Raw genomic sequence first — 11,569 nt, 5'->3', positions numbered from 1 at the left:
CGAGCAAAACCAAGGAAGGTTTGATGATGTAGAGTGTAGCTACTCATTTTTCCCTAGCCTTAGTGCCCAGCCTTAGATTTTGGATAAGATGTTATTAATCAAGTTTGGTTTATTTTTGTAGAAATAAAATAAATAATAATATGATTAGAAAAAAACACTGGTTTAAGTATAGTATTAAGAAAACTAGCCTAAACAAGGATAAAATGGGATTGTTGACAGTGGGATTCGAACCCACGCCCTTGCGGACCAGAACCTTAATCTGGCGCCTTAGACCAACTCGGCCATGTCAACGCCTTGTATCAAACGTGCGAGCTAAACCTTTCTCTATGAAATCTTTGATAAAAATTTAAGGGCTTGTAGGGTGCGAAGTGCGTGATCAATTTGCAAGATGAGCGCCAAGATCGCGCCTTCGATGCTCTCCTCCGACTTCGCCAATCTCGCAGCTGAGGCGCAGCGCATGCTGGATTGCGGCGCGGATTGGCTACACATGGACATTATGGTATGTGATCCCAGCTGCGAGCGAGCGCATTTGAGATCGAGTGAGAGAATTGCGTTGTTTTGCAGGATGGGTAAGAAATGTGGCCTAGGAGAGCTCTGATCTTGTGTGATCCCACAGGCATTTTGTTCCAAATTTGACGATTGGAGCTCCGGTGATCCAATCGCTGAGGAAGCACACGAGGTAGAGGCCGAGTGAGACTCTGGATTTTTTTATTTCTTTTTGTACAGTGCGTACTTGGATTGCCATCTCATGGTCACGAATCCACTCGACTATGTGGAGCCTCTGGCCAAGGCCGGAGCGTCAGGCTTTACTTTCCACATTGAAGCTTCTCGAGGTTTCATCTCTTGCAGCTATCTTTTTATGACTTAAGCTTGATTTTTCTTCTTAGACAACTGGGACCGAGTGTCGAAGAAGGTCAAGGAAAGCGGCATGAGAGTCGGAGTTTGCCTCAAGCCGGGAACTCCCGTGGAGGAAGTTTTTCCTCTGGTAAGTTTTTAGCTACTTGAAAAGTTTGTGTAACAATTCTTTCAGGTGGATAGCGGGGATGTTGATCTGGTGCTGATCATGACGGTGGAGCCGGGCTTTGGAGGTCAAAAGTTCATGCCGGAGACAATGAGCAAGGTGACAATCAATCTTTCGTGCTGAAACCCGTTTGTAAATCTCTTCTTTCTACACAGGTGAAAGCTCTTCGATCTCGATATCCTTCACTAGACATCGAGGTACAAGAAACCAGTTTTTCTTTTTCCCTACTTGAAATCTTCCGCGCACAGGTTGATGGTGGTCTCGGCCCTTCGACGATCCAGCAAGCTGCCGATGCCGGAGCCAACTGTATTGTCGCTGGGAGCTCAGTTTTTGGAGCTCCCGATCCAGCTGCTGTCATCAGCTTGATGCGAAACAGCGTCCAAACTGCACAAGCAGCTCACTAAGATAGGCTCGTTTTTCTTTCCTCCATACAATAACAAGGCACGGATTCATATTCATACAGGATCAACTTTGTATTTTTCTAGCGAGATACACGAACGCCGCGACGTTTCTCGGATCCAGCGCCACAATCCGGGCCAGAATCTTGGTCCCTCTAGCAGCGTCGCCATAGCCTCGACAAGCTCCAAGCAAGCTCATCCACTCTAGAACATCGGGCTCGAACGGCATGTTGTTCACAAGATCTTCGGCCTCGTCCAGGTAACCGGCTCTTCCCAGGACATCAACCATACAGCCATAGTGCTCTTTGCTAGCTCCAATCCCAGAGTCCAGCGACATTGACACGAACAAAGACCTTGCGAGCTCCGAGTCTCCCGTGTGATTGCAAGCGACCAGAACGGACAAGAGCGAGATTCCATCCGGTGAAGCCTCGCTTGCCATCCTCATCGAGTAGAAGAGAAAGAGCGCAGTACTGGAATGCCCGTTCATGGCATACGCTGCCACAATGGTGTTCCAAGTTACAACAGTATGCGAAGGGAGAGTATGAAACAAAGACAACGCGTAGTTCAATTGGGAGTTTGAAACGTAAGCGTTCAAGAGTGCGGTCCATGAGACAACGTTGCGCTCCGGCATTTTCTCAAAGATCTCTCTCGCCAAATACAAATTCTTGCACTGGGCAGAAAGATTGATAGAGACTGTGGAAGAAACAAGATCTTGCACAGGCATTTGTGCAAAGATTTGACTAGCCTCTTCAATGTAGCCGTTTCTTGAGTACGCTTCGAGCATAATCGTTGAAGATGCTAGGTTTCGGACTGGAATCTCCTCATACAAGAGCCTTGCCAGTTCCAGATGCCCTTCCTGGGTATATGCCACAAACATTAAGTTCCAGGTGACTACGCTCCAGCACGGCATCCGAGTGTACACGTCCCTAGCACCATTGAGGCTGCCACCTTTGTTAACGTAAGCTGATAGCATCGAGTTCCATGACACAATGTCATGCTGAGTCATCTGTTCAAATATGTGTTTTGCAAGAACGGTATGCCCGGCCTGGGCATAAGCTTCGATCATGGCAGTGCAAAGTACCATGTCGAGCTCGGGTGTGGAATCAAACAAGACTTTCGCATCGTCAACTTTGTCATTGGCTCCAAACGCGTTCAGCATTGCCGTGAAGGTGGCGAGATTCCACTCGGGCATCTGATTAAACACAATCTTTGCTTGGTCTACATCACCAACTTGAGCATAGCAGTTCAACATAGCAATCCACGACGCGAAATCTCTTTGCGGCAAACTCGAGAACAAGTTTCTAGCTTCTTCTACCTGGAAACTCTGTGCAAAAACTGCGAGCATCGTGGAACAAGTAGCTAGAGTCCAGTGCTCCATGTAGTTAAAGACCCCTTCAGCGTTATAATATTGCCCGTGTTGGGCATATGCTGCAAGCATTGTAGTCGAGGAAACAACATCCCACTCAGGCATATTGTCAAAACAAAGTCTCGCCTTCGCAAGATCATTGTTGTGTGAGAACATATCCAGCATTACACTCCACGAAACAAGATTTTTCTCCGGCATCTCGCTAAAGAGCTTCTCACTATTGACAATATGCCCATTCTGGGCATACGCTCTGAGCATCGCGGTGGAAGAAACCACGTCCCACTCCGGCATTCGATCGTAGACGCGCTTGGCCTCGATCAAATCCCCGACCCGCGCGTACCCCGTAAGCATCGCGGTCCAGGCCACTTGATTCCTATCCGGCATCCGGTCGAAGATCTCTTTCGCATCGTCCAGGTGCCCGTTTTGCGAGTACGCGCAAAGCATGAACACCCAGGAGCTCGGATCCTTGTTCTGGCTCCTCTCGAACGCGATCCTGGCGCGATCCACGCTCCCGCAGCGGCCATACATCTGGACGATCTTGTTGGAGAGGAAGGCATCGTCCTGGATCGCGGGATAAACCTCGCGGACGCGCCGATGGGCGGTCTCCGCGAGCGATAGGCTCTTGCACGACTCGAGCAGCCGGATGCAATCGCTTCGATCCATGAACGCGCTCGCCCACGATCGCGGATCATCCTTTGTCCTTCTCTAGAATGTTGGAGAAGAGAATGTAAGCCGCCGAGTTCTCGGGATTCAAGCGCACGGCCATCTCCGCCGCCACTAATGCTCGCTCGAGATCGCCCAATCCCTTGCAAGCGCCCAGGAGGCTCATCCACGAGATCCCATCCGCCTGGAAAGGCATGGCGCAGATCAGCTTCATGCACTGCTCCAGCTCGCCAACCCGCGCGAGGAGATCGATCATGCAAGCGTAGTGATCCGCCCCTGGAGCGCTGGAGAACTCGCGGCTCATCGAGTGGAAGAACTCCCTGGCGTGGAGGAGAAGCCCTGCCTGGCTACACACGGTGAGCACGCTCACGGACGTGATCTCGTCCACCGCCACGCCGTCGAGAAGCATCAACTCCAGGAGCTCCGCGACGTCGCCGAGATTGCAGTGGTTCTGGGTGTGCGCGGCGATGATCGCGTTCCAGGTGATATCGCTCCTCTGGATCATCCCCGCGAACACCTCTCGCGCCTCGTCGAGCTTGCCACACTTGCCATACATGCTAACCAGCGCGTTGCCGATTCCGAGAGACTCGGAGGAGCTGAGATCGCCGCTGGCGAGCGTGATCTCCTGGTGGACAAGCCGGCCTTCCTTGAGCGCCGTCAGGCTCGTGCAAGCGTCCGCCACGCTGATGAAAGTCGTCGCGCTGGGATGGATCCCTTCCACGTCCATCAAGCCCAGCAGTGTCAAGCTCCGTGATCCCTGGTTGTTCTGGCCGCAAGCCGCGATCATGGCGTTCCAGGCGACCGTGTTCCTCGCTGGAAGCCTGTGGAACACATTCCAGGCGCGATCCAAATCCCCATTCACGGCAAATGCTGTGAGCATCGCGGTCCAGGCAATTAGATCCTTTTGTGGCATATCTTTGAACCAACTTTTCGCCTTTTCTACTTCGTTTCGCTCCGCAAAAGCGCTCACAAGAAGCGTCCACGCGACTAGATCCCTCGCTGGAGACTTGTAGAAAATTCTCACGGCATTGTCAAGATGACCATTCTGGATAAATCCACGCAGCATGGCGCTCCATGAAACCAGATTCCTCTGAGGCATCGCGTCGAAGATCTCTTTGGCCGATTGATCCTGACCGCCCTCTGCGTAGCAGCTAAGCATTGTTGTCCATGAAACGATGTTGTGCCGGGCCATCTTCTCGAAGAGCTCTCGCGCGTCCTCGCAGTGGCAGCGGCTGTCCGCCATAGCCTGGAGCATGAGGTTCCAAGTGAGGCTCACTCGAGCAGGGGTGGCGCTAAAGATCTCCCAAGCCTCGCCTACCAGCCGGGCTCGCCCGTATCCCATAAGCAGCGCATTCCCGGCCACAACGTCCTGCTCGGGCATCCGATCAAACAGCGCGCGCGCGCGATCCAGGCGCTCGATCTGTGCGTAGGCGGCGACGAGCGACGTCCAGGAGATCACGTCCCTCTTCTCCATCTCCTCAAACGCAGCCTGGGCCTCTTGCGGCTGGCCATTGTGCGCGAGCCCAGTGATGATCGCGTTCCAGGAGATCGTGTTCCTCTCGGGCATCTCGCGGAAGATTATCCTCGCGGTGGAGAGGTGCCCATCGTGTACGCTGGCGCACAGCATCGCGTTCCAGGTGAAGATGCTCCGAGCGGGGATCTTGGCGAGGACGAGGTGGGCGTCGGCGTGCTCGCCGATCTGGGTGAGCCCAGTGACGACGATGTTCCAAGAGACAACGTCCCGGGAGGGCATCACCGAGAAGAGGCACCAGGCATCTTCGACGAATCCCTCGCGGAGATTGGCCTGGATCATGGTGTTCCAAGTCACGGTGTTCTTCTCGGGCATGGCGAGGAAGAGCTCTCTTGCTTCGCCAAGATGCCCGTTCTGGGCATATGCTGAGAGCATGGTGGTCCATGTCACAACTCCTGGGCAGGACATGGAATCGAACATCTCCTTTGCGAGATGCAAGTGTCCGATCTGGCAGTACGCAGAAACCATCGTGTTGTATGAAACTTCATCCCACTGCGGCATCCGATCGAACGATTTCATGGCATCGTCCAGACGCCCGCTCTGCACAAATGCCAGCAGCAGCGAGTTCCACGAGAACTCGTTGCGCTGCGCGATTTGGGCGAATGCCGCGCACGCCTCCGCCAGGTTCCTAGAGTTGCCATACATCTGGACGATGAGATTGCCCAGGAAGGTGGATCGATCGACCCCATAGCGAGCAAGGACTGCGTGAAGGCGCTGTCCTTCCGATGCCGCCGCCTTGGCGTTGCGACAGATCTGGAGGAGCGATGCGCAATGCGATGTGAGATCAAAGACTGTTCGCTGCCTGTTCTCCAATCCATCGATTGCTGCTCGGAGCTTGAGCAAACACATTCCATCTTTTACTTAAGTATCTAGAAATTATGTAAGTTGAGGTTAATGATTTCTTTAGATGGGCATCCAAGGGTCTTCGCGATTGCCGCCCTAGCTCAGTCGGTAGAGCGCAAGGCTCTTAACCTTGTGGTCGTGGGTTCGAGCCCCACGGGCGGCTGTAGAATAGTTTTTGCTAGTTTTGTTATTTGAATTTTGGCGGGCTTTTTCCTAGCCCTAGCTATGTCCACGATGGCGGACAGAGCTTTGCTGTGGTTGCTGCGCGATGGATCTCTCGGTGACGCCATTGCAAAGGTAAAGAAAGGCGATGACTGCATTGTGGTGCCGATCGATGCTTCCGAGGCGTTGAATTGGGATTTGGAGCTCGGCATGGCGATCTTGAATCAGCCCCAACAGCTCTCGATATCGCTGCTTGAGCGGCTGAAGGAGCTCCGGGGGGTGGATTCCGATCGGGAAGAGCGTGATTTCAAGCTGTCCGGTTCTCGGCTGTGGATCAGGGTTTCTTCCGCTCCGGTTCAAGTATCGCCAATGGAGCGCCTCAGGAGCAAGGATTGTAGCATGGATGACAATGGCAATCTCGTTCACGTCTTTGGAGTCGCCTATGCTGTCCATACCGTCGGTAAGATATCCTTCTCAGCGTGTTTCTCTCTTCGCTTTTCATAGCGTTTTCCTTGACGTAACTTTTCTGGATACTCTCCATTCATGAGAAGATTTAAATGCAGGGGCTGCGCTTCCGTCCACGATGATTATCACAAGCTCAAGGAAGAAATCCATCTCCCACGTTGTTGTTTTGCCGGATTCTATGAGGATGAGTCGGCTGCTATATACATTCGTCACCAGGTTTCTATCCAAATTCTTTCTTTCATAAAGTTTATGTGTTGTGAACCTCTTGGAACGTTTTTCTAGGAGGTGCTTCTGGGTCCTTCGCCCAGCCTTTCCACAGGCAACGTGATAAACCAGCCGCTTGCTCGAATTCATCTATTTGACGATTTGACTCAAAGGATCGATGTCGGAGACACGGTGTCTGTCCTGGGACATGTCTACACAACGAGCTTTCTTCCGACTTCATTGCCCAAGAGCAGCAACTTGTTTGGAGAAATTCAGATCGAGGCCAACAATATCTTGACGCTCGTTCCCAGAGACCTGAGTCCTTGGTCAGAGAAAGAAAGCACAGCTTCTCTGGAGCTCTTGACAGAACAGTTCTATGGAGACCAGGAGTGTGGATACCTCAGGTTTTCAACCAAGTACCAGAGGGTGGCAGTGATTCTCAGCCTGGTTTCTACGCTACAAGAGACGAAGTCAAACAGGAAGCGAATTCATTTACTCTTCACGGCCATGAGTTCGCTGTCAACGATCACGGCCTTGCTGAAAGCAGCGGCAGCATGCTCAACACGGTCAGTGTATCACTCCGGTGACAAGAAGCAGCTGCTAGCAACAGTCGGTCGATCTGCTGACCACGGGAGCTTGCACGCAGGGAGCTTAGCTTTGAGCAGTGGTGGTGTTTGCATCGTCGACGTTTGCAAGGACTTCCTTACAAAAGAGGCGTTAAAGCTACTGTGCGACGCCATGGACAAAGAGGTGCTCACCATGAAGAACTGTCCAGAGCTCGTTGTGCCTTGCACCTCAACCGTCTGGGGCGTTCACGCGACTTGGAATCCCCGCCGGGAGAGAGGAGTCTTCAAACAGGGAAGCAAAGAGCTGCTTCATCGCCAACTCCTCAACAAATTCGACATCGTTGTTCCACTGTTCGAGGAGCAAAGTCTCGGCGAAGATTCTATCCGGAAGTTTATCCTGGACTTCAGCGAAGGTGCCGCAATCCGAGGCTCCGCCAGGCATCGCATCCGCCTCTCATCGAGCATCGAGAGCGTGACAATGGCTGACGAAGCACAGCAACTGATAAGCGGATACTACCTCTTGCTGAGAAGAGCTTCCGAGAGCGACGAAGTCTCTTTGGCGACGCTGGAGAGTCTCATGAAAACAGCCTCGGCCTGCGCACGGCTATGCCTGCGTAACCAGGCACTCGTAAGAGCTACTCCAAACTTTTCCATTCTTCCTTGACATGAAACTTACAAGTGTGATTTCTCATAGGTGCCAGACGCAACGCTTGCAATCTTCCTGTGCGAGAAAACACAGCAAGCCAAGGTTGGTATATCGAATTTTTCGCTTATACTCGGTTAGACCAAACTTTTTGATATTCCCAGTACGAGTCGTCACCTCTGGAGCATCTAACGAAACGATTTACTGCGCTAAACGCCATGGAGGGCAAATCACTTGACGCGTTCCTGGAAGACTTCCACGCGGACTTGAAACACTTCATACATTGCCAACCACGCCTGGAAGAGTGAGGCATATCGAAAAAGAAACACAATTTTACGTGGCCAAGCCTCCGCAGTCCAAACCGAATATGCCTCTTCTTGTGCATTGCACCTAGTCAGGTTTAATAAATAAAGGGATATCCTTGTAATATCCGCCAGTGGTGCTCCATTTGGAATATACATGTACGACGGAGCGCGACCGGGCTTTGGCTTCTTAGACTTTCGCGTGTCGCCGCGTTGCTGCGAATCGACGCTTCAAGACTGGGTGCATCGTTTTGGATGTATCTAGTCCTCCTTCCGTCTAAGTGCAACTCCTCTTCGGGTGTACGGAGCTCCCAATGATATTGGCCACATTATTACATATAAATGGAGGCAAAACCGGTAGAGGAGGGGAGTAGCAAAGCTTTCTCTCTCCCTCTCACACACAACACACACATCCATCGATCCTTGACCTTATATTCGCGTGGAAGATTAGGGTTTAAGGGCGAGGTAAGCGGCGGCAAATCGAGAAATGCGAGCGGCAAATCGAGTGTGATGATGCATTGGAGGATTTAGTCGCATCGTGGTCGTATTCTCGCCTGGCTTGAGCTGTTGAGAGGGAGGCAAGATCAAAGGATGTGGATTGATCGCTACAACTTGGATTCGGCGTCTTTCCAGGAGAGCTTTCATGTTCTACACAAAATTCCCGTGGGAGACACTCCTTATGTCAAAGCCAAACACGTCCAAGTAAGTGTTGTGGCTTTCTTTCTTTCTCTTCTCTTCTCTCTTCTCTCTCTCTCTCTCTCTCTCTCTCTCTCTCTCTCTCCCAAAAGCTTGAGCTTCCTCTTGCTTGATCGCAGCTTGTCGACAAGGATCCAGATCGAGCTATAGCTTTGTTCTGGGCGGCTATCAATGCGGGAGATCGTGTGGACAGCGCCCTCAAGGACATGGCCATTGTAATGAAACAGCAGAACAGGCCCGAGGAGGCGATTGAGGCGATCAAGTCTCTGCGTGATCGTTGCACGGATCAGGCACAAGAAGCCTTGGATAATGTGCTCTTGGATCTCTACAAGGTAGGAAAGACTGCAAAGCCAGGCTTCTCGACGAGTTTAGAGCTATTTAATTATTTTCTTTGACTAAAGTGTCGGTGTTGCCTTGACGCAGAGGTGTGGACGCCTCGACGACCAAATAGCACTGTTAAAACGGAAGCTCCACCTTATCCATGAAGGTCTCGCTTTTAACGGGAAGCGAACCAAAACAGCTCGATCACAGGGACGCAAGTTTCAAGTATCGATCGAGCAAGAGGCGTCTCGCTTGCTGGTGAGAAGATCGCTTTTCTATTCTAAGATCGAAGGTCTGAGAGCTTATTGAGATCTCAATTGCAGGGAAACTTGGGATGGGCTTATATGCAGCAATCGAACTATATTGCTGCCGAGGCTGTCTACAGGTATTTCGATTCTTTCCCATTGCCTCGATGCTCACTATGGAACAAAACCACTTATCCAGGAAAGCTCTCTCGATAGAGCCAGACAGCAACAAAGTCTGCAACCTCGGGATTTGCTTCCAGAAGCAAGGGAAGCTTCACGATGCAAGGGTTACACTCGAGAGCGTGGCTCCCCCGGCCTGGAATGCATCTCCCTCGCAACGCAAGACGTACGAGCGAGCCCAGGAGGTGCTGGTCGAGCTGAGAGAGATGAAGTCCGTACAAAGGAAGAGTGCCAAGGCCACGACTTCCTCCGTGGAACTCAATGTAGACGAGAGCTCGTGGAACCCCTTATCGTCTCCGGCTAGAACTTCGCTGAAACACCACCTCCCGGAAATCCTGGCTGCAACCTCCGGGTTTAGCGACGATGGAGACGATAACGAGACCTCCGAAGCTAAGATCTCGAGAAAGAGGAGTTATGAGACCGAGAACGAGCAACATGAAACAATTTGGAGCCCGCCCTCGAGCAGCGAGCAAGAGTCGCGGTTGCCGCTCACTTCCGATTGGACAAACAAAGCTTACGCCCGGCAGTCACCCGCGAGCAGCTTGGAAAAGCCAAAGAAAGCTTTGGATCAATCGGTCACCTGGAAAGATGTTCTTCTTCAGGACGACAGGGCGGCTGCCGCGAGGCGGTCCCTGGCTAGCAGCTTTGACAGCGCAGACGATGCTCTCCTGCGAGATCTGGAGGAGACCACCGCAAGAGATCGCGAGCTGCAAAGCGTCGAAGAGTGTGATCAAGGCTGGACGGGGCGGCGGTTAAAAGTTTTCGAGGAGATGACTCTTCCTGGATTGCTGCTCTAAGGTAGATGATATTACCAGGTGCTTGTGTATGTCTGTACATTATATAATATTTTGCTTCTTTCTACTCCACCTGAATGGATATCCATGGCATCTGGATGGATCTTCGTTTGGGTGGAAACATGACATGGACTCGTGCAAAGTATAGATCTCACTCCAAAGAATACAGTAAGAACAAAGGAAAAGTTCGTGAAAAGTTACTCCTTACAGGAAGAAACACTTGTTCCAATCTTTCTTGAGAATATAGATAAGAAAGAGGAGTGTTTCTACTCAAGAACAAATCCAAGAGGCATCATTAAACAGAATTTCTATGAGAGGGCCATCATCCACACTTTAAATATCTTGAGGTCCGTTGGTGGCATATGCTTTCGAATCTTCTAGATCTCTTTAGAATCTCCTAGAATCTACCAGAATTGCCAGCGCTGGATGGTATAAAACGAGGCAGGGCTCGTTCAGGAACTCATCTCTAGCGATTCCTTTTCCTAGGTTTTAAGCAGAGTGAGGCAATGGCTCTCTTCTTCTACGGCAATGACAATGGCGGCGTCTTCGATCCCTTCCCGGAGCTCTCGTCCATCTTGTCCGGCGGGGGCAACGAGCCCTCCAAGCAGGTCGCCAGGGACGCGAGCGCCGCCGCCAACACCCGCGTGGATTGGCTCGAGACGCCCGACGCCCACGTCTTCAAGGCCGATCTCCCAGGGCTGAGCAAGGAGGACGTGAAGATCACGGTGGAGCACGGGCGCACCCTCCAGATCAGTGGCGAGAGGAAGATGCACGAGGCCCAGAAGACCGACAAGTGGCACCGCGTGGAGCGCAGCTATGGCAGCTTCATGAGGAAATTCCGGCTGCCGGAGAATGCCAATGTGGACGGGATCAAGGCCCAAGTGGAGAATGGGGTTCTCACTGTCACGGTTCCAAAGGTCGCCAAGCCACAGCCAAGAACGATCCAAGTAGAGTAGAGAAGCCTGTAGAAAGATGGAACGAGAATTTAGGGTTCTTGATAGTTTCATTCTTTCCTTGATCTCTGCGAAGGAATGCACACGATCCTGCCAGACCACAGCCAAGAACGATCCAAGTAGAGTAGAAAAGGAAGAATCCCCCTCTAGAAAGAAATGTTTGAATGGAACGAGAGTTTAGGGTTCTTGATGGCTATAGTTTCATTTTTTCCTTGA

General features: G+C 51.7%; 5 protein-coding genes and 2 non-coding genes across 8 annotated transcripts; 4 read left to right on the top strand and 3 right to left on the bottom strand.

Annotated features, from left to right (window-relative positions):
* Positions 1-210: 210 nt before the first annotated feature.
* On the bottom strand, positions 211-291 carry TRNAL-AAG. The gene has a single exon. It is a non-coding gene; the product is annotated as a tRNA-Leu (tRNA).
* Positions 292-331: 40 nt separating this feature from the next.
* On the top strand, positions 332-1,483 carry LOC9655349 (ribulose-phosphate 3-epimerase, cytoplasmic isoform). Of its 2 annotated transcripts, XM_002963774.2 has the most exons (8): positions 336-499; positions 565-569; positions 617-679; positions 727-833; positions 888-985; positions 1,031-1,120; positions 1,177-1,218; positions 1,270-1,483. In XM_002963774.2, exons 1-8 carry the CDS (start codon positions 389-391, stop codon positions 1,423-1,425), a joined length of 672 nt encoding a protein of 223 aa, XP_002963820.1. In that variant the 5' UTR covers positions 336-388; the 3' UTR covers positions 1,426-1,483. The 2 variants fall into 2 exon arrangements, with proteins under 2 accessions (XP_024524161.1, XP_002963820.1); XM_024668393.1 differs by having other exon boundaries at positions 332-499; positions 1,177-1,483.
* Positions 1,484-1,486: 3 nt separating this feature from the next.
* Positions 1,487-3,448, bottom strand: LOC112344200 (pentatricopeptide repeat-containing protein At4g02750-like). Its single transcript, XM_024668511.1, has one exon. The coding sequence runs from the start codon at positions 3,446-3,448 to the stop codon at positions 1,487-1,489; it is 1,962 nt and encodes a 653-aa protein (XP_024524279.1).
* A 25-nt stretch (positions 3,449-3,473) lies between these two features.
* On the bottom strand, positions 3,474-5,828 carry LOC112344199 (pentatricopeptide repeat-containing protein At4g02750-like). Its single transcript, XM_024668510.1, has one exon. It carries the CDS (start codon positions 5,826-5,828, stop codon positions 3,474-3,476), a length of 2,355 nt encoding a protein of 784 aa, XP_024524278.1.
* An 84-nt stretch (positions 5,829-5,912) lies between these two features.
* On the top strand, positions 5,913-5,985 carry TRNAK-CUU. The gene has a single exon. It is a non-coding gene; the product is annotated as a tRNA-Lys (tRNA).
* A 2,565-nt stretch (positions 5,986-8,550) lies between these two features.
* On the top strand, positions 8,551-10,523 carry LOC9655347 (protein SULFUR DEFICIENCY-INDUCED 2). Its single transcript, XM_002963772.2, has 5 exons — positions 8,551-8,866; positions 8,980-9,192; positions 9,284-9,439; positions 9,505-9,566; positions 9,626-10,523. The coding sequence occupies exons 1-5, from the start codon at positions 8,756-8,758 to the stop codon at positions 10,401-10,403; spliced, it is 1,320 nt and encodes a 439-aa protein (XP_002963818.1). The 5' UTR covers positions 8,551-8,755; the 3' UTR covers positions 10,404-10,523.
* A 359-nt stretch (positions 10,524-10,882) lies between these two features.
* LOC112342852 (17.6 kDa class I heat shock protein-like) lies at positions 10,883-11,564 on the top strand. Its single transcript, XM_024665371.1, has one exon. The coding sequence runs from the start codon at positions 10,907-10,909 to the stop codon at positions 11,354-11,356; it is 450 nt and encodes a 149-aa protein (XP_024521139.1). The 5' UTR covers positions 10,883-10,906; the 3' UTR covers positions 11,357-11,564.
* Positions 11,565-11,569: the final 5 nt, after the last annotated feature.

Source organism: Selaginella moellendorffii, unplaced genomic scaffold, assembly GCF_000143415.4.
Source record: "Selaginella moellendorffii unplaced genomic scaffold, v1.0 SELMOscaffold_3, whole genome shotgun sequence".
In the NCBI taxonomy this organism is placed as follows: Eukaryota; Viridiplantae; Streptophyta; class Lycopodiopsida; order Selaginellales; family Selaginellaceae; genus Selaginella; species Selaginella moellendorffii.
Note: the sequence above shows the minus strand (reverse complement) of the source record. Positions and strands in the feature narration are given on the sequence as shown.